Genomic DNA, 21,293 nt, shown 5'->3' with positions numbered 1-21,293 from the left:
GTCAAACATGAATTTAGAAGTTTTTACATACCTTTTGATGAGCACTCCAGAATAGACTCTCGAAAAATAATTTTCCCTAAGATGGTGCAAATGTGACTCACCCAAAAACAAAAATCGATGTAGAAAAACAAAAATGTAGTTTAATACCATAAAAAACCTCAAACTTTAACTTTTGTTCCAGTTTTACCTTTTGTCTTATAAAAAACCTTCAACTTTAGGTCATGTCCCAATTCTACCATAAACGTTTTTTGTCCCATAAAAAACTCTCAACTTTAGGTTCTATCCCAATTCTACCATTTTTTGTCCTATAAAAAACCTCCAACTTTAGGTATTGTCCCAATCATACTGTCCAATCCAAATTTTGTCCTAAAATTTTTACAGTCTCACAAAAAACCAAAAAAATTTACTTAAGTCATAAATCTACCCCCATTAACCCTTCGTCCAAATTTTCTCGTTGACAACCAAGAGATGAAAAACACCCATGCACGAGTTGTTCGAGCGTCCCGAGCACTAGCTCTCCGACCGCAAGAGATGGAACATTTCTAAGCATGAGAGATCGAAGACCGAGCGCAAAATCACTAAGGGCGATTTTGATGGAGGGTTAGTGGAAGCAGATTTGGGACTCAAGTAAAAGTTGATGATCTTTTAGGAGACAAAAAAAATTAGAGTGAAATTAAAATTGGACCTAAAGTTGGAATTTCGTTATTAGACAAAAAAAAAATTAGGGTAGAATTGGGACTGGATCTAAAGTCGGGGGTTTTTTATGTGACAAAAAAAGTTTATGGTAGAATTGAGATATAAGGTAAAGTTGGGACAAGAGTTAAAGTTGGAGGTTTTTTAGGGTATTAGGCCTAGTTTTCATAGGATTTATGAAAAAAATTATATATGATATTGCGCAAGACAATGTTGCAGGTGATAAATTTCTCAATACTAATTCACTTGTATACGTACATGTGCATTTTAGACGGGATGGGCTGATTAGCACGGGAGATAAAAAGAAAAAGGGCCATCATTAGCGATTAGACGGCACAGTAAGGCCGCCAATAGATTACGACTTGCTGGAAAAAATCAAATTTCTAGGACCAAATTCTCTAGAGAGACGGAGAGTTTATGACCACCAATTTGACTTTGGCAGAGAGGATATCTCTCTTTAGCATTGCTCGATATATAAATTTTGGTCAATTAAATTCATCTATATAAAACAAATGAAGCCGTCTGCAACATCTATCGAGGCCCTGCAATATCAATTTAAAAGGCTAGTCTTAATACACGTAGTGTTTTCAAAAATTTTGTGGCCAGCAGAAGAATTTCGAGGTGAACTACAAAATTTTATTTTGTTTTTCTTTAGACCTTCTTCTCCTACGGAGACCATACGGAGTGTCGTCTTTGGAATTTGCAAGGCCAATCATACAGCGTGTTATGACCGTTATGGATATAAATATTCGCAATCCGATGACCAGGTTCTTGCCAAGTCAGACAGAATTTAGCTTGTCTGATGTCGTCGCCGTCGTTGTCGACTTGTAATTTGAATCTTCTCAAGATATCAATGTTCAACCTGTAGTAGGGACGAGGATGAAATATTCGAACATTTTTTAGTTTTGGCGAGTTTACCTTCACCTAAGGAAACTTTAGCCTGAACTTATCGATACAATTGGTCAGGTGAAAGATTTTATGAGTAAATCTTGAAGAAAATCTCGTTTACAATAGACATTCTACCTCCAGGCGAAAGATTTGGTCATTTAACACGCCACGCGGAGAAGAAGACCAGACGGATCGAGTCGAGGTCATAGAGGGCGTGAGATTATGAAGCTTCACGGCATGGAGGCCATCCTGTGGAGGTGTATCTCCACCCGATGGGACTGTGTTACCGCTTTCCACATCGTTTGGTCGTATGCGAGCTTGGACCGGTGCAGCAAGGATGGTGACAATGGCGGCAAAACAAAAAGCGTGAAGTGGTACGTTAATGAAACTCACCTTTTCACCAATTCGAATCATTTAGATTGGTCCTTGACCATTTCCGGAAGATCGGAGACTGACCCACGAACAGTTTTTTTTTTTTTTTTTGGGTTTGTCTTATTCTAACTCTCGATTCACTATCAGACGTTTGCCCTGCCTCTTGCAGGGCATGGGAGTCAAAACCCACATCTGAAACTATACGTTCCCACCCTAGCTCCCCTGAGAAGGTGGAGATTCGAACTCCCCACCTCTCTTTTCCCAAGTAGGAAAAGTGGCTACTGGGATCAACTCTAGTGGTTACCCACGAACAGTTGAGCGGCTGGTCTTCTGGTGTGACCCAACTCAATCCAAGGGAAAAGTGCCAAAAAAGTCTTAAACCTTTTGTATTGGTGCCAATTTAGTCATAAACCTTTTTTTGGTGCCAATTCAGTCCTAAACCTTTTTATGGTGCCAATTTAGTCATAAACCTTTTGTATGTTAGATTCAATCCGCAGTCCATCCAAGAAACTGGTGACTATCATAGTGGCTTCAGCCATTTCGGGATTGCTTGTAGTGGGCATGACATTGAGCATAAACTGGAAGAGAAGAATGAAAAGACGAGGTAAGCCAAATCCCTTTCTTTTACTTTATGTGGTCAAATTCTGGATTGCTTTTTTCTTGTTGAGATTATGGTATGGTTTGAGAAACTATTTTACAGCCCTTGAAGGCATGCCAAGTGGGACAGATGACATTGACTTGCCATTATATGATTTCGCTACTGTTGCTGTTGCCACCAACCATTTCTCCCAAACAAACAAGCTAGGAGCAGGCGGCTTCGGTTCGGTCTGCAAGGTAATCAGTTATAAGTCAATAAATTCAAATAAAAATAGAGGCCCTCAATGAGTAAAATACATGCAGGGAAGTCTTTCCACAGGACAAGAAGTAGCAGTGAAAAGACTGTCAAAATTTTCTGGGCAAGGTCCTGATGAGTTTATGAATGAAGTCGTTCTAATTGCCAGACTTCAGCACCGGAATCTTGTTGGACTTGTTGGCTGCTGCATTGAGGGTGAAGAAAGAATGTTAATTTATGAATACATGCCTAACAAAAGCTTGGATTATTTCATTTTTGGTTAGAACCACTTGATCTTTCTGAATTCCTTTTCACTCGATTCCTTATGCGTTTGTTCTGCCCGTTGATTCCTTCACCAGAATATACAGCTGATTGCTAACTACCTAATTAGTTTTTGATGGGGTTGAGTGTGTGTAGATAATGATAGAAGCTCCTCTTTGGCATGGAAAAGGCGATTTGACATTGTTTTAGGAATCGCCCGAGGACTTCTCTATCTCCACCAGGATTCAAAACTACAAATTATCCACAGAGACCTTAAAGCGAGTAACATTTTGTTAGATGATGACATGAATCCAAAGATTTCGGATTTCGGCCTGGCAAGGAACTTTCAAGGAGATGACACGGGCAAAGACTAGAAGGATAGTTGGTACATAGTAAGATTATCATCTTGATTCATTCGAACACTGCACTATCCATCAGTATTTTGAGGAACTGAAGCCTGATTTGCTTGATGCAGTGGTTACATGTCCCCAGAGTATGCCTTTGACGGAAATTTCTCTGTGAAATCTGACATTTTTAGCTTTGGTGTGCTTTTGTTAGAGATGGTCAGTAGCCAAAGGAATAGAGGATTCCAACATCCTGATCATTATCACAACCTTCTCGGGCACGTAAGTGGTAGATGATTATTAAAATCTGCCATATTTTTTTTTCGCTAAACAAGATCAGATATTCTGTTTCTCCTAAAATCTCATCCCATTTGTTCTTTGTTCACGTAGACGTGTTTTGCTTTTGATGCACAGATAGTGGTAATCACGAATGGTTTAAATTTTCTAGGCATGGTTGCTATGGAGTGAAGGGAGGGCCATGGAACTCATAGATGTATCTTTATGCAACTCTGTTGTTGAGTCTCAAGTAGAGAGATGCGTTCACGTGGGCTTGTTATGTGTTCAAAAGTTTCCTGAAGATAGGCCAATAATGTCTAGTGTTGTTTTCATGTTGGCAAATGAAGGAGCAACCTTGCCGCAGCCCAAAGAGCCTGGTTTCTTCATGGAGAGGCGTTCAGGTAGCTCAAAATCATCTTTGGTTAAGGAAGAAGCCTACACAACCAATGTTCTAACGGTCACATTGACAGAAGGTCGATAGAAATGCCATTGAGGATGTTTCTGCAGATTGTAGACCGGCATATGATAGTGTAAAGTTCAATAGTAAATTTGTCAAACAGGGTACTGAAAGTTTCAATACTCAATTTTAAGTATTGAAAATAAAAATGAAAAGTTGTTTGGTGATAATTGTCAAGTTACAGCTAAATGTTATTGATTTCTTACAAAGGTATAATAATGACAATTATTCGTAGGTTTGAGCAATATATTTGTCAATTTTAGTTGCCATCTATTTTTTATTATTTAATCCTCCCTTACTTGCCACATTAGATGGATTTTTGACTTAATTGAGTTTATCAAGTCAATGCTAATTAAGGTTACTAAGCAAGTTTAACATTAAGTGCTAAACTTTCAATTTTCAGCACTTAATTATGTCATCAAACTGGTCCTTAATCTATATATCGTGGTTCACATACTTTGATTTTTTTCAAAACCGAAAGTCTGAAAATTTTCACAACGCTCAATTTTTGACAAGTAGATTCACATATAATTTTTTCATATTCTTTTGAAATTTTAAATAATACTTTAAATTTCGGCGATAAAGCAAACAAAACATTTTTTTTTACTTTTATTTAAATCAAAGAAACAAGCCATGTTTTTTTTTTTATAGTAGCTGAATATGGAGTATTGAATAATATTGACTTGTTACCAAATATGGAATGATGAGCATTATTGATCGGTTTAAGGCTTCTAACAATATAATAGGCAAGATTGTAGTTTATTTTTAAATGTTTATTATATTGAATAGGGCTTGTTTAATAACCCAATTAAATGAGAAAATTAAAAAATTCAGTACCTAAAAGATTAAGCTTGTTTGGTAACTTATAAATAAAATTGGCTTAAAATATTCAATTAAGTTTTTTTTGACCTGTAAACACAATTAAGTTGAAGGGCCATGGTTAGCAATTAGATGCCACAGGAAGGCCATTAATATTTTTCTTTAGGTCCGCTATTTTAACTTTTGCAAAGATGGTATTTTCTTTAGCAGAGCTTGATATATAAAGTTTGGTCTATATATATAGTGATCCGACGAACTATAATTGGACTTTCAAACAAACTAAGCCACTTGCAACACCTAATAAGACTCTGCAATGTCCCTTACAACGATGTTACAATTGCGGGAAGCCGACCCAAGGTGGCTTTGCTGGTGAGATGGTCGTTCATCAGAAGTGCATTCATCACTGTAGCGGGAGAGGGAGAAAACATGAATAGCGAATTCAATTTGAGGCTTTTTTTTTTATTTTAAGGGTTTTGGTCATTGTTCAATTGGTTAGCACAAACTCCGACTTCAATTTGGGTATCGTCAGAAAATTTTGGGCAAAATTGCCCCAACTCTTGCCATGACGAAAAGCCCGCTAACAAACATTAGGCCGGTCGGCAAGTTCGGGCCTTATTTGAGGCTAAGATTGTTACTTTAAATCCTTATTTGAGATAAGGTCCATTTCCAACTATCATTTGAGAAAACGGCTTTACTTTATATCCTTATTTGAAATTTATTTTTTCTACTAAATTCTGGCCAGTTAAAAAAATTTCCATTTGAACCATAATATCTTGTTTTGTTTTCTTTGGACCACCTTTTGCCACAGTGACCAGTCGTTGGAATTTGCAAGCCTAGATTGCGTGTTATGACCGTTCCAACTCATGAATACGAGTAATCGCAACCCGATGAGCAGGTTCTCGCCAAGCCTGACAGATTTTAGCTTCACTGATGTTTTTGTCACCTTTTCCTTTTCTCCTTTTTCTCCATGTAATACAGACTTTTCTCATGTCATCAGTTTTCAATCTGTAGGAGGGACGAGGATGATTGATTCAAACATTTTGAGTTTTGGAGAGCACACCTTCACCTAACAAGAGGAAACTCTAGCCTGAAATTATCGATACAATTCGTCGGGTTAAAGATCCGTGCGGGGATCCTCATGATTCAATCTAGGAAAAAGTCTCGTATACAATTGACATTCTATGTCAGGGCTAAGAATTTGGTCAATTAACGGTGCCACGCAGCGAAGAAGACAAAAGGCTGCTGTTCGGGGCGGTAACGATCGAAGGTCGAGTCGACGTCGTGAAGGGTCTCAGATTATGAACCTTCACGGCATGGAGGCCATCTAGTATCCATGGTGTATCTCCGTCCGATGGGACTGCTTTACGACTTTCCGCGTCATTTGGTAGTATTCAAGCTTGGACTGGTGCAAGGTCGGCGCCATGGTGGTGCTCGTCGAGTTTTGCTGTTCGAACAATAAGAAATTGTCGCGCTCGATGAACTCGAGCACAAAACAAAAACCCTAGAATCTGCTCAGTTCTGCTTCGATTTGGGCACCGAACTCTGTCAAAATCGTTCATTCATATACTTCATTCGACAGCGAGGCTGACCTCGCCTAGCAATGAGCCTCGCCTAGCCATGATGATGCTCGCTAGTGGCTGGGCAAAGTCGACTTGGCAACTTCACCGGCCCTCACCTCATGACAGTAGCTGGGTGGCTAGAATAAGAAGTGAAGAAAAAAAAAGAGAAAGAGAAAGAAAATAAAAAAATAATTCGAAAAATTATTTAAAAATGTCTACTTAGAATGGCTAGCATCCATATCAGCGATTTCGGCTAAAATCGGCCGGATAGACTGAATTGGCACAAATGCAAAAGGCTTATGACTCGATTGGCAAAAAAATAAAAAATTTAGGACTAAATTGGCACAATTACAATAGATTTAAGACTTTTTTGATAATTTTCCCATCGAACGATAAAACAGCCCTTTTTTCCTTTAAGGTAAACACCAAAAAACCATCCCATATTTACCATTAATGGACGGTGCTTTTTTCACTCTTTCTTTGGCTTAGAAACTCCTTTTTGCGTGTGTTTTGACCATACTATCCATTGTGGGCCTCACCATTTCTGGTAAAACTCTATAAAAGTGATCTTGTTTTTTTTATTATTTGGTCAACTTTTTATTTGTTTATTCCTTTTTTCCTTGCGGGTCCCACTTTCCATCTTCTCCTTTCTTTCCACGCTTTTGACGAACTAGTCTTTTGTATTCTTTTTAGTGAATGATAGGTTGTTGCGTTCATTTTATGAAATAATAAAAAAAAAAAACCTCTTAGGCCCTGGAACCTACCATGTATTCCAGATTTCAAAAGGTAGGTTCCAAGTTACAGGTTCCAAAAAATAATGAATTTGTACCCGATGATAGATTCTAAATTCCATGTGGAACCGATAAGGAACTTGAAACAGCTCACCCTTACTCGTGGGTAAGAGATTTCCATCTGTGCAGAAGAGGATTGAGAGCCTATTTGACTATAAAAGGTCCAACGCAGAGGGAGCTAACCTTGTCATGAGAAAAGCAATAAAAACCTGACAATGTCAGAGAAAACAAATCATTTTTTAAAGAGTTGATTATTGCAAAACTGTGACTATTTGGTCCCCTCTATAAATTTAGAATATATTTAGTAACATTTCTATTTTTCTGTTCTTTTATTTCTCGAAATAGAAAAACAACATAAATTCGTTTAGTAACGTCAGTTAGTTTTTTTATTTTTCGGAATATAAAAGTAATCAGAGAATAGATTTGTAACGGAAATAAGAAATAAAAAATATATATTTTTCTATTTTTGGAACAAAAAGAGAAATAATAGAGAAACAAAATCAGCTCTCTCTCTTTCATAAGATATTATCGTACTAAACCGTAAATCCCAAATCCTTAACCCTCAAACCCAAAACCCAAAACCTTAACCCTCGAACCCTAAACCTCAAAACTTTAAACCTCGATACCCAAACCCCAAATCCTAAACCCTAAAATCCTAAACCTTAACCCTCAAACCCCAAACCCCTAAGCCTTAACCCTCAACCCTAAAACATTAAACCTCAATACCCAAACCCTAAAACCCATAACACTAAAATAAAAAACCCGAAACCCTAAAACCCTAAACCCAAAAACCCAAATCCCTAAATGCAAACCCTAAACCTTCTAAACCCCAAATCCTAAACCTAAAACTCGAAACACTAAACTCTAAACCCCAAAACTCCAAACCCGAAATCTTAAAACCTAAACCCAAAAATTGTAATTCCAAAGCCCTAAATCCTAAAACAGTAAACCACAAAACGCCGAATCCTAAACCATAAACCCCAAACTCTAAACTGTAAACCATATACCCTGAATCCCAAACCCCAATACCCAAAACCCTAAACCACTAAACCCCAAATCCTAAACCCAAGCCCTTAAACTCGAAACACTAAACCCAAAACCCCAAACCCGAAACTCTAAAACCTAAACCCCAAACCCTAAACCTTAAAATCCAAAACCCTAAACCTTAAACCCTAACTCCAAATCCTAAAATCCTACATCCTAAACTGCAATTTCCCCAACCACCATCCCGTATTTGCTTTGTCTATAAGGAGTAATTTTATTTATGATTGTATTAAGGTCATTCAATTCTATATCATAATATATTCTTATTCTATTTCTAGTCCAATTTTATCCAAACATAAATTGTCAAGCTTCCACCTATAATTTTATAATTAAATGAAAAAAATTGGGAGTAGAAATTTTTAGTGTCTTACTAAATGCATTTTTGTTCCTTTTCTACTCCGTGAATAGAAATTTTGTGCGGTTACTAAGAGTGCGTTTTTCAATTGGCCAAACAGTAACTATTTCTATTCTTTTGTTCCCAGAATCGATTTTGGAACATAAATCCATTTAGTAAATTTTTTGATCCCGGGCACAAATTTGCAAAAATTTATTTCCGGAATCAATTTTGGAACAGAATCAAGGAGCAAAAAAAAGTTGCTTCTTGATTCTGGGAACAAGAATTAGAAATGGAAAAAAAAATTTCTTCTTCTTCTTCTTCCTGGCCTATGACCGATCGCCGGCTGCTAGCCACCAGCAAAGGCAAGGGCAAGGGCGGCCCTCACCCAGGCAGCTAGCTGCCCTCGCCAAATTCGGCTAGCCCTCGCCAGATTCGGCGAGAGCGACACTCGCCCAAGCCGTGAGCCGTCCTTGCCAGATCTAGCAAGGGCCGCGATGCCCTCATCGGCCTTGGCCTGTGGCTGGTCACTAGCGCCGGCGATTTGGCCATGGTCAAGGAAGGGGAAGAAGAAGGAAAAAAAAAGAAAAAGAAAGAAAGAAATATTAAAAAAATTCAAAATATTATTAATAAAAAGAAATTTTGTGCAGTTACCAAATGCATTTCTGTTGTTTTTCTATTCTAATAATAGAAATTTTAGGCAGTTACTAAACATATTCAAATGCTTAGAAATTGTTCCTAGGCATGGAATAAAAAAGAATCATTTCTAAATAGAAATTGTTTCCGAAAACAGAATGGTTGCCAAATGCACCCTAAGGGTTTGTTTAGTAACGTTTCTGTTTCTTTGTTTTTCTGTTCTTTTGTTCCTCGGAATAAAAAAAGAACAGAAATCCGTTTAGTAAAAAAAATCTATTTTTTTGTTTCTGGAACAAAAAAGTGTTCCTGAAATAGATTTGGAACAGAAACAAGAAGCAAAAAAAATCTGCTTATTATTTTTGGAACAAGAAAAAAGAAACGATTTTATTCTAGAATCCTCCAAAAACAAGAAACAATCCATCGGCCGCAACCCGCCCACCGCCGCCTCTCGCCATCCTTCGCCGCCACCTACCGCCCATCTTTCGCCGCTAGCTGCCGGCCAACGCCCGCCGGCCGCCTCCCGCCCGCTGGCCGCCTCCCGCCCGCCGGCCGCCTCCCGGTCGCCTCTTGTCGTCGACCACTATTCTCCGCCGCTCGACGCTTGTTGCCACCCGCCACCGGCCGCCGTCCTCCACCGCTGGCTGCCGTGCTCCATCGCTCGACGCCGGCCGCCACCCGGCGCTGGCCGCCTCCCCCCGCCAACCACCTGACGTCGGCGATCACCCACCACCGATCGCCGTCCTCCGCCACCGTCGGCCACCCACCACCGGCCACCATCCTCCGTCGCCGGCCATTGTGCTGCATCGCCCGACGCCGCCCACCTCCAGCCCCTGGCCACCCGACGCCGGCGGTCACCCACCATCGGCCGCCATCCTTCGCCACCGACCACCGTGCTCCATCGACCGACGATGGCCACCCTCCGCCGCCAGCCACCTCCCGCCGCCGCCCCCCGCTGCCGTCGCCGCCGTCCGACGCTACCGTGTTCCGCCACTAACCGCCATGCTCCACAGCCTCCCGCCGCCGACCGCCATCCTCTGCCGCCGCCGACCATCGTCCTCCGCCCCCCATCGCCACCCTCCGTCCTCCGCCGATAGCCCAGAAGGGAGAAACTCGTCCATGGAATAGAAATGGATCATTCGCGCCCTAAACGCGTTTCTATTCTTTTTTTATTCCAGGAATAGAAATTTTGTGCAGTTAAACGCTATTTTTTGCTCAGAAACTGTTCCAAGAAATAGAAATAGAAAAAACTATTTCTGATCAGAAATTGTTTCTGAGAACAGAAACGTTGCTATGCAGACCCTAAATGCATTTTTTTGCTCAAAAACTTATTTAGGGAATAGAAGTAGAAAAAATTATTTCTGAATAGAAATTGTTCTGAGAATAGAAACATTACTAAACAGACCTTTAGGCTGCAAATGACAATCATTTTATTTCAGAAATTGATTTTTTTATTTCTGTTCCTGGACGAGTTTCTGAGCAAAAAACATGTTTGATAACAACACAAAATTTGTATTCCCGAAACAAAAATTTATTTGATAACGGCACAAAATTTCTCTCTCTCGGGTGGTCGGCGAGTGGACGGCCGGCGGATGGTGGCAGCGGACAGCGGGCGCTGGGCGACGGACGGTGGCAGTGAACGGCGAGCGGCGGACGGAGGGGGGAGGCAACGACAGACAACAACGTGACCAATGCCGAAGACAATAGCTGGAGGTGGCCGGCGATAGGAGAAGGGCAGCAATGGCAGGAGACGGTGACCGGTGGACGGCTACCCACGACGGCCGACGAGGGGAGATGAGCGGCAGCAGGAGGAGGGTGGCCGGCGGCGGGAGCAGTGGCCGGTGGACGACGGGTAGTGGCTCATGGTGGTCGGTGGGGGGAGACGGGCGGCAGGGGAAGGAGGGCAACTGGTGGACGGTGGCCGGCGGCTGGCGGTGGGAGGTAGGCCACAGCCGGAGGCAAGCGGTGGCGGGAGGTGGGCACCCAACGGTGGGAGATGGTGGCCGGCAGTGGGCGGCGGTGGCGGGAGGAGGGCGGCGGTAGATGGCAAATGGCATGATACGAGCGGCGACGGGAGGAGGGTAGCCGGTTGCAAGAGACGGTGGCCGGTGGACAGTAGGCGGCGGACCATGGCAGTCGACGATGGGAGGTGGGCAGCGAGCGGTGGCCGGAGGAGGGCGGTCGGCAGTAGGAGACGATGGCCGGTGGATGGCCGACGGCGGCAGGAGACGGCGAATGGCGGGAGGCGGCGGCCGGCAAGTGGGCGGTGGGTGGGCGACCGGTTAGTAGCAAGGGCGAGAGATGAAAAGAATTTTAACTTCTCATTTCTGTTCAAGAAATATAAAAACAAAAAATTTTAACTTCTGATTCATGTTCCAAACCTATTTCTGGAACAAAAATTTGTTCCAGAAATAGAAAATGAAATTGCGTTACCAAACGAATTTATGTTCCAAACTTATTTCTGGAACAGAAATAGCCTTAACTTCTCCTTTTCTTGTTCACAACTTCATCAATTCTCCTTACTTATCATTCCCTTTAGAACTTCCCAAAAAATCCCGAATTTTATATACGATTTCTTCAAGAATGCGCAATGCACTCATATTAGCGGCGGCACCCGACCCACTTCCTTCACTACCCTGAGGACACAACCAACTCCATACGTGCCCTGGGGCCCATACATACTCGCTCGACCTGAGCCGCAAGAACAACCTGACGACATTGACAATGCATGACGATCCGATGATTATACGGAAATGCAAATTTGGGGGAGCACCCCTCCACGAGGCACCACCCTTCCTCTTGACAATGAGGACACCTAGACCCCAACTTCGAAGAGTAGCTAGCAAACTTCGACCAATGTCGCGCAACCTTTGCCACGAAAGTCTGAAGTATGTTCTCAACATCATGGACCTCCCCAGTGGCAAGAAAAAGACCATCTAAACTATATGTGTTGCGAACTTATCCGCAATATCTGGGGGTGGGACAGGTCACTTGAAGAGGCACCAAGATAAACATCTCATTGAAATGGCCAAGCTCGGGGGGAGCTCCGTCGCCTCTACTGCAACGGGCCACACCAGAAGTCCATCCATGTACGAAGAGGCCCGGGCTCGACTCCTAATTGCACGGTAGACCCTCCGGGTCGGGCACCATTCGGGTTTGCCCAAGATCCGAGGACCGTAAACACCAAGAACAGCAATGGTTGGTACAAGGAGAAAAGAGCAGAATTGATGCAGCTGCTATCCACGGGTAGCTTTTGAGTCTCGTCGGCTTCAAGATTTATGCACTAGCTAGCCTTTTTGTTGTGTCATGGGCCAGATCAGTTGTTACTTCACTGAGTTTTGTCATCTAAAAAGCATCCATACCTACACAAATCAAAACAACGTTTGCTACGAAAGTCCTGAGAACAGCGACTGACCTTGGCTTTTTGGACGATTCCACCGCCGACACACCGATTGCTAGGACCGGCGGTGACTTTTTCCGGTCCGGTCATTATTGCCTCTGAAGAAGAAACTGCTCAATTACACCTCGCCGGAATCTTCTTTTTGGGTATCTACGTGCTCGGATCCGAGGTTCTGAGATAGAGGGGTTCGGAGCGCTGTTTGCACAAAAGTCACGAGAATTTGGGCCTTGGTAATTCCGTATCGGGGACGGTACATAGCTGGGCCGGCGGTGGCTATCGCTAAGCGTACCTTAAAGATATCGAACAAATTTCGAATCGATTTATTCAGGTTTCGAATCGAATTGGTCGACCATAAAAAGCTCCTAATATACATCGAAGCAGCGGAACCTCGAGCTAATACGATCCCAATTTCAGTTGTCTGCAAAAAAATTTCTATTCGTCGGTCGATAGTAATTGTGCTTTGAGATAGCTTACACGATTTATCCACCGTGATAGGCTTCGCCAATGACAGGTTCTACACAATAACTGAATCATGGTAGCAAGGTCACTTTGCCACTTACAATTCACGTCGCATATGGAAGTCGTTGAGTTGGGGAGCGGATGATAACCATTTGTATTTTTTTTTCCTTTTTTTTTTTGTTCTCGGGAATAAGTTTGCAACAAAAATCTATTTGGTAAAATAATTTAATTTTTCTATTTCCGGGATAAATTTTTAGCTCATAAATGGATTTGGAACAGAAATAGAAATGAGAAATTAAAATTTTCTGACTTTTCTATTTTCGGAAGAGAAGCAAAAATAACAACATTCTTTTATATTGCTCGCCCTCGCCGCCCGCCATTGCCTCCCATCGTCCGCTGCCGCCCACCCGCCGCTCGCCTGCCGCCCGCCGCCCGCCCCATCAGACGAATTTCTATTTCGGGAATAGAAATTTCGTGTCGTCATCAAACTCTACTCCTTGCTCAAAACTTTATCCGCGGAATAGAAACGGAATTTTCCATGTCTAGCCAGAAATAGGGACCGGGGAAAGAGGAATTTCATCGTTCGCGTCCTTACACAGGGCCACCGGAACGGGCTCCGTCACCGTGAAGAGCCGAGCAAACGCCGTTAAAACGATCAGGATGGGCGAGCGGCGCTTCCCCCTCCCCCCGCAAACGAGAGAAAAAAAAAAAAAAAAAAAAGAGGAAGGAAGGAAGCAAGGAGGAAAGAAAATCGCCTATTTCACATGGCGAGAGGGTCCATGCTTCGGCCCCTCTCCCCTCTGTCCGTCTCTCTCTCTCCCTTCTTTTCTCTCTCTCTCTTCAAGGTTTTTTCGCAGACGTGTGGGATAGGAGCCATTCAAGTTTCTTTTCTGGGGAAAAATTTCAGTTCGCTGATTCCTTGGAATTCATGTCGGTACGTCCCCCCATCTCTCTCTCTCTCTCTCTCTCTCTCTCTCTCTCTCGATCGATCCTCGCGCGAGTCCTTGCTTCTTTCCTCCTCCTCCTCCTCCTCCTCCTCCTCTCTGTCGCCAGCGCACCGCCGATTCCCTCCCCACCCATCGGAATCGGGGGGCCCCCCCTTTTTCTCTGGGCTTCGGTTTCTGTCGGTGGTGGTGGTGGTGATGGTGATGGTGGTGGTGATGCGTCGCGGGGTTTCGTGGATTGCGGTCCTTTTGGGGTTCGATCGCGACGATCTTCGCGGGTTTTTGGCCTCCCCCCGCCCTTCCTGCTGCGCCGATCGGTGTGGAGTTCGCGGCGGGTTTTGTCGCTCGATTGGGGTTGTTGGGTTTTGTGCTCCCGTGCTGTGGAATGATAATTGGTGCGACTCTGCAGTTGGGTTTGGGTTTGGGTTGGGTTTTTGGCTGGCTTTGGAGGATTCCAGTTTCGGTGCTCGCTCTCTTCGAGTTAAAAAAGTTGGAGTCTTTAATTTATTAAAGAGAGAGAGAGAGAGGGAGGGAATTCGTGAAAGTAGAAGTGGTTTTCTGCGGAGAGGTTTTCTTGAATAAGCATGTTCAAGATTCCTCCGGATTAAGGCGGTGGCCCGGATAGATATCGAGATGGATGAAGAGCTTGGGGTGGGGGTGGGCTTCAGTGAGATCTTTTCCGAGCAAAGTCCAGATGAATTGGATATAGGGGGGGGGGGGGGGGAATTCTTAGAAGCCAGCCATCTGATCTGGTCTAGTTGCTTCTGCTGTGTCGTGATTAATTATCTGTTCATGGCATTGTTCGATGGTCGATTGATCGGTTAATTCGGTGATCGGGCGGAGGTGGAGACTGCTTGGAATGTCGTGAGTTTGGGGCTGTGTTATATGTGGTCGGTCAATGGTGTTAGGTATCATTCTCGCCCTTGTCGGTGGTAGTGTTATTATCCGTGGTTTAGGTGGTTAGTCGACAATATATGCAATCAAGTCACCCCATCCCACTTCCCATGCCGTCTCTAGATTGTTTAGATCACCTTGACCACAGAACATTCTTCATGGTGCTCATTCTCCTGGGTGAATATCGTGCTTAATTGGTTTAGCCTTCTATGAGTTGTTGTTAGTGTTATCCCGATGTTTTCTAGATAAGCTAACACCTCAGTGGACATTTATGTTTCACAGTCCTTATTCATAGCTTGTTCTGTGCACGATAACCTCATATATGAGACTCTTAATTGCGTCCTTGGCTCTGCTATTTAATTTTGATTGGCGTTTCTTTATTTTCCTTGACAGGAAAAGGGTCAACCACTGCCAAAGTTCGGTGAATGGGATGTCAATGACCCCGCTTCTGCTGAGGGATTTACTGTGATCTTCAACAAGGCTAGAGATGAGAAAAAGACCGGTGGCAAACCTGAATCTCCAGGAAAGGCTGATGCTCAGACTAAGCATACAGTTGATCCTGGCAAGCCACCAACTGTGAGAGTCTCTTGATATTTCTCGACAGTAATGCATGAGAAGCCTGCCAGCATCACTTGCCCACTTTATAGACATACAATAAAGAAACTTGTGTAGACTGCTCCATGCAACAAACTCTTTTAAGTCAGATTAAACTAGAACTATCTCAGGTGCACTATCTGGGAGAAAAAGTTTTGGTTGTGTGCATAAGATAGACTGCATATATGAGTGGGAAAATCTAGGCAAAGTTGGCACCCCATCAACATAGAAGATGGTAATACTCTTGGATAGATTAGTAGGTGGTGGGTTAGTACAGAGGGCTCACCTGAGGTAATAATAAGGATCATCGGATTTTTGCCATTTTGTGGAAAGTTCTCTTATGGCTACTGAAGGTATCGGCAATTCCCCGGCGAAGCTGAATGAGCTAATAGAAGGTATCGGCAATTCCCCAGGGAAGCTGAATGAGCTAATTGCTATTATTTTTAGAGTACCACTAACCGTAGACCTGTAGTCCATATGTTGTATCTGATTTGGCGTCGTGTTGCACTATTAGGCTCTTACCCAGATAAATTTGGCGCCATCATAGGTTAATGATTATAGACTTTATCTCTCTGCCTCTCTTATTGTAACCCTAGACCTAACTCCCTGATGTTCTGTTTGTGGGCATTTTTCAGAAGAAATGGTTTTGCTGCATCCAGAGCTCACCTGCAGAATCTTGATGAGGAACTCCTTCTGTAAAAGCTTCGGGAACAGATGAGTCTATCTCTTACTAGCCCCGCAGTTTGTCAAGGAGATCGGAAAGTGTTGGGCGCTGATGTGTCTTGCTGGGATTGTTGTTTGTTCTGTGAACCCCCCCACGGTTTGTGGGGATTGATTACGATTAAATGGAGACATCCTCGTGCTCTGCTGTAATCAAGTCTGCTATTTTGCTGGTTATCTTTAGGAGATGAGTTATTATTTCTTTCCCCTCTCCCCTCTCCCCTCTCCCCTCTCTCTGCCTCCTCTTATGTTCTGGGGTCTATAGCATTTTGTGGTTACATTTGTTTTCTTCTCATTGTACGGGTTGAAGTGGTTTTTGCTTGTGAAATAAGAAATTCTTTTTTGCCTTTGCCTTTGCCTTGTTCTTGCCACTGTCCTCTCTCCCTGGGATTTGCTCATTAGTTAACACGTCCAGTGCTGTATCCGAATTTTCGTCGTGAAGATAACCTCCTATTCGGTCCTTCAGCTAAAAATAGGGACATTATGCATTTTGGTGCGAGACAACTAAGTATGCTGATACATGCGATGCCAGCGACTTCTTTCAGACGATAGATGAATGGCCAAATGTGGGGCGATGGGAGATTCGTTGCGCGAGACAATAGCCAACTTCGATCGATAGGGCGTGTGAATGATTTCCAATGGATGATCTACCAAATTTTCTGATATTGCTGTGTGGAATGGCAGGAGAGAAATCTACTGTCATTGGATATAGATTGCGTCCTTAATTATGGTGTCGAGATGTTGCAGGAATTAAGAAATTCCAGGGTCGATGTCCCACTAGGCCGGCCATGTGCAGTCAACGACTCAACGGCCTTAAATCAGGGGAGAATGCGAGAGGAATTGGCTCTGTATCATCCAAGAACGTAAAATCACATGTTACTTCCTAAACATTTAATAGATTAATCTGGACAATCAATCTATCAATCGTTCTAAAGGCAAACAAAAATCTCGCACTTGATCAGTTACTGTACATGTCCGGTAAAGAGCGGGAAGATGCGTGCTCTTATGTTGAGAAGCATCAATATCCGGCGAATAATTCAACTGCTTTACGCGACACGATGAAGAACTAAACTCTTGACGTCCCAAGCTTCCTTTCAAAGAGACGACGGAGGAGGTAAACTTGAAGAACACTTGCTCCAATGAGTGCCACCGACTCGAAAAAGGCCTTATGAATTGCCCTTCGGCTCATCGAATCGTTCACTGCGTCACCAAGACATAATAAGGACTAACAACTATCTGAATCAACTGCTAAAATTGCAAAGCCCTTACTAGTCTGCTAATCAACTAGGGCAGAGCTCAACAGCATGAGATGTTCAAACGGAAGCATTGAGTAATGCATGCTCAGTTCCCCTGTATACTCGAGCATAATTGAAGAGACACTCAACTTAAATTTTTAGAAGATACACAGAATTCATCATATACCTATCGCTTGCCGTTCAGTCTGAGCCTCTAGCCAGTGCTGCTCGAATTGAATGTTGTAAAGAGCTTCTTCTAATTTTCCTATCTGCTCCAACAAAGGGTTGAAATGCTCTGCATGCACAAATAAACAGTAAAACTAAAGTTATATCTTCACATTCTCGAGGCGAACAAAAGGATGGATCAGTGATATCAAAAAGAGGCACATGTTACCATCTTTTGCATGCTCATCATGGTATGAGAAATGCCCAACATGTACGTCGAAGTCAACGGTTTCATGATAAGGAGACTTGTTAGTGAAGCAGAAACGGTGGACTCCTTTACGATGAGCGACGAAATCAAACTTCTCGCTTATCTTGTCGCGAAAGTCGTGGATCTGATCACCAGAAGGTCCCTTCACCTAAAAATTTCAAGAAAATTGAAAGATCACCAATTGGCAATGGCACTTCCACATGAATGAGGCACACAGAGAAGCCACTCATGGAAAATATAAGAGTGTGAAAACCCATAAAGAAACTGTCAACTTTCAAGCTCAATCATTTTTCGTAGTTTTTGTTCGTATGAACAGACTATTTCCTATCCAGTGTAACAAAGAGAAAAAACTACTGAAAAGTCTAAATGTAGCATCCATGGGAAATTGAAATTCCAACAAATGCTGCGAAAGACCCTTCTCAATTCACGTTGTTGGCTTCTTCGTACCAATAGATTACGTAGGGTTAAAATCAAACAAATAAGTTATCCAGCAATACAAAAGCCTTTGAGAGAGAATGATTTGGAGGGCCCTTGACCCATATGGCACGAGCGTAAGGACAGAAACTACTACAAGACCCCTTTCTCAGTTTTGGCTGCAGGCTTCATAGAGCCAATCGATTGCATCAGGTTTGTAAATATGAGCCAGGAAACCGGCCAAGAAACACCAAATTTGCATTCTTTTCAATTTTCACCTCTAAAATCGAAAGACCAGAGCCATCAGCACAAAATAAACTTCACCCACACAACTAATTATGCCTGAACCTAACAGATTTCAAATCCATCATCGATTCCAGCATCATAAGAAGGAAAAATTTTCCCAGCATCATAAGAAGGAAAAATTTTCTGTTTCTGTGCAAATATTATCAACCAGATCTAAAATGAATTTCAGTAGAGTGGTAGAGCATCTACATCCTGCAATGTTATCTGGTGCAAACACAGTTGCTATAATGCAACCACTCGAGTTTAGCAGTCACATTAGCCATTCACTCTCAAGCATCAGACAAAGGTGCACACGCATATCAATACACGCGTGCGCCAGAGAGAGAGATGACATCACAGCCAATCAAGTTTGTGGAACATGACCATGTAATTAATCTCACGAAAAAATTAGCTAAACCGAGGAACTTATATCAAGCTTACCACAAGATCGACACCATCTTCAGTATAATGCCAAGATGAGTCAGACTTGATCACGACAAAAGAAACGTGCACTGTATCCCCTTCATACTCAACATTGTGAGAGAAGCACTCCTCTCTGTCGATAACGATTCTAATCCCGGACACAGCTCGGAGGCTTGAAAACAGCGCCAGCATTGCGACAAGGACGTGCCGGAACGATGGACAACCCATCTGTTAAGTGCATATGGAACATCTCAAGAAAACAGCACATGGGGCAATAGAATCTAAAGAGTCCTAACTTAAAGAAAGAAAATATTTTACAGTGAAACCCAATTCAGCTGTTGAGGATGGCAATTACAAGAATTCAGCATCAATAATGCTAGCGAACATGGATTTACAGTCTCATATCTTTTACACAACAGAAATCCAAACAAATGGAGCTGGAGAGACCTTATATATTCCCATATCAAATACTTGAAACATCTTAAAGTCTTCTGTTGTTTTCAGAATTCAGAAACCAGACAAGAGAAGAGACGAACCCAGATGCAAGACTACATACAAATTCTACCTTCACGACAATCAAGAAACGGCAAAAACAATCCAACCAAGCTCTAGATACGAAGCAACTAAAGGAAACCATATTCTATACACGAATTGAAAAAGAAAAAATCCAAGTCATTAGCATATCAAGGACTTATTCAAAGAACAAAACAAAACGAAGATAACGCAATCGAAACCGAGTGCGTCCAACCCATCTCATACGCGGAGATATACATGTCCATGCAGGGCAGATTCGCAATTGCCGAATCTGGGGACTTGGGTCGCAAAGATTCAAGCGGAAAAACACCAAGAAAACCCAAACAAGAGTAGGGAAGCAACGGATGATCAATAAGAAGCATTAGACAGATCGAAACATGTTGGCAGATAAATCCCAAAACAGAGAGAGAGAGAGAGAGAGAGAGAGAGAGAGAGAGAGAGAGAGAGAGAGAGAGGTAGACTAGTTCAAAAGAAAAATTACTGCGAAGGGGGCTCGAAGAAGACGCAGCAACTGCAACGGGTACGGAGATCGGGAGGCGACGAGGAAAGATGTGAAGGTTGCGGGATCTTCCTTCCTTCCTTCCTTCCTTCTCGTGCGTGTGCTTGCTTGCTTCGAGTTTCGATCTCGAAAGGTTTATTGTCCTTGGGGGGGTGTTTACTCTGTGTCTGGTCTTAAAGTTCGGCACGCGATCGCGTGGGGCCCCGATATGCTTTCGTCACGTGAGCACGAACGGAGGAGATTAGTTGGATCGAGTCTCGCGCAAGTTCCCAACCCTAATAATTCAAGAATTTGAGCTCGGGAAAATTTCCATAATCCCCCTCCCCCCCCCCCAATGAATCTCTCTCCCCAGCTTAGATTTCATTCCTAATATTACCAATGAAATTATGACTTATGTATCAATAGGACCCCGAGCTCATCGTTGCAAAAAATCGCCGACCGACGAGCACGCGCACGTTTTCCATGATTACAGGGGAGCTTTTTTTTTTTTTTTGTGGTAAACATAAGGTACAAACTAAGTAAATTAAAGTCTAACGTCTACAATCCCAACTTTCTCACTAAGCAAAACGTGAGTTAATGCTCTAGGAGGCTGCAAGTAGAACGTAATATCCAATCGCTCCGTTGTGCTAGTAGGTTGATTGCCTTCTCGAAAAATATGATGCATTTTGAACTTAAAAGAGAGCCTAGTAGTCTCATGATATCTTTAAGTAGTGTTGGTGCAGTGTTATCTGCCGTACTCTTTTGGTTAACAAGTTTGGTGATAATTTTGGAGTTCATTTTAATTATGAGTTTATGGCAACCATGTTGCTTTGCAATGGTAAGTCCCAATTATAGCGCCCATAGTTTTGCTTGTGAAGATGAATATATTCCAAGAAATGAGGTAAAACCGTCAAGCTAGTCACCCCCTTCATTTAGGAATAATCTTCCAGCTCCTGCAAATCCAGGGTTACCTTTAGGCTCTCCATCTGTATTCGGTTTAATCCATCTCGAAGGTGGAGGATCTCAGGCGACCATAATGGGAGGAAATACGTGATCCACGTCTAGACAAATTGATCATGTGCGAAGCTATGATTTCCTTCGTGTGTGATTGGATTAATTGTACACGGTTGGAAGGAAAAAGAAGGCTTTCTTGAAAAAATGACTTGTTTCGCCATTG

General features: G+C 42.7%; 3 protein-coding genes across 5 annotated transcripts; 2 read left to right on the top strand and 1 right to left on the bottom strand.

The window, feature by feature from the left end:
* Positions 1-2,435: 2,435 nt before the first annotated feature.
* LOC115689392 (G-type lectin S-receptor-like serine/threonine-protein kinase SD1-1) lies at positions 2,436-4,356 on the top strand. Of its 3 annotated transcripts, none has more exons than XM_030615411.2 (6): positions 2,436-2,557; positions 2,663-2,787; positions 2,854-3,064; positions 3,203-3,438; positions 3,522-3,672; positions 3,839-4,352. In XM_030615411.2, exons 1-4 carry the CDS (start codon positions 2,515-2,517, stop codon positions 3,418-3,420), a joined length of 597 nt encoding a protein of 198 aa, XP_030471271.1. In that variant the 5' UTR covers positions 2,436-2,514; the 3' UTR covers positions 3,421-3,438; positions 3,522-3,672; positions 3,839-4,352. The 3 variants fall into 3 exon arrangements, with proteins under 3 accessions (XP_030471271.1, XP_030471272.2, XP_056177291.1); XM_030615412.2 differs by having other exon boundaries at positions 2,439-2,557; positions 2,654-2,787; positions 3,839-4,354; XM_056321316.1 differs by having other exon boundaries at positions 2,474-2,557; positions 2,654-2,787; positions 3,203-3,431; positions 3,839-4,356.
* A 9,618-nt stretch (positions 4,357-13,974) lies between these two features.
* LOC115689402 (protein NOI4-like) lies at positions 13,975-16,669 on the top strand. Its single transcript, XM_030615422.2, has 3 exons — positions 13,975-14,096; positions 15,394-15,576; positions 16,230-16,669. The coding sequence occupies exons 1-3, from the start codon at positions 14,091-14,093 to the stop codon at positions 16,272-16,274; spliced, it is 234 nt and encodes a 77-aa protein (XP_030471282.1). The 5' UTR covers positions 13,975-14,090; the 3' UTR covers positions 16,275-16,669.
* A 521-nt stretch (positions 16,670-17,190) lies between these two features.
* Positions 17,191-20,243, bottom strand: LOC115689399 (transmembrane emp24 domain-containing protein p24beta2). The gene is made up of 5 exons (XM_030615420.2): positions 20,120-20,243; positions 19,123-19,332; positions 17,944-18,130; positions 17,737-17,844; positions 17,191-17,514 (listed from the first exon to the last, which is right to left on the bottom strand). The coding sequence occupies exons 2-5, from the start codon at positions 19,330-19,332 to the stop codon at positions 17,381-17,383; spliced, it is 639 nt and encodes a 212-aa protein (XP_030471280.1). The 5' UTR covers positions 20,120-20,243; the 3' UTR covers positions 17,191-17,380.
* Between the last annotated feature and the right edge of the window lie 1,050 nt (positions 20,244-21,293).

The sequence above is a fragment of the Syzygium oleosum genome, unplaced genomic scaffold (assembly GCF_021117445.2).
Source record: "Syzygium oleosum isolate NSW1041296 unplaced genomic scaffold, Sole_v2.1 Sole_v2.22, whole genome shotgun sequence".
Classification (NCBI taxonomy): Eukaryota; Viridiplantae; Streptophyta; class Magnoliopsida; order Myrtales; family Myrtaceae; genus Syzygium; species Syzygium oleosum.
The sequence above is the reverse complement of the archived record's forward strand: the minus strand, read 5'-3'. Positions and strand labels throughout refer to the sequence as shown.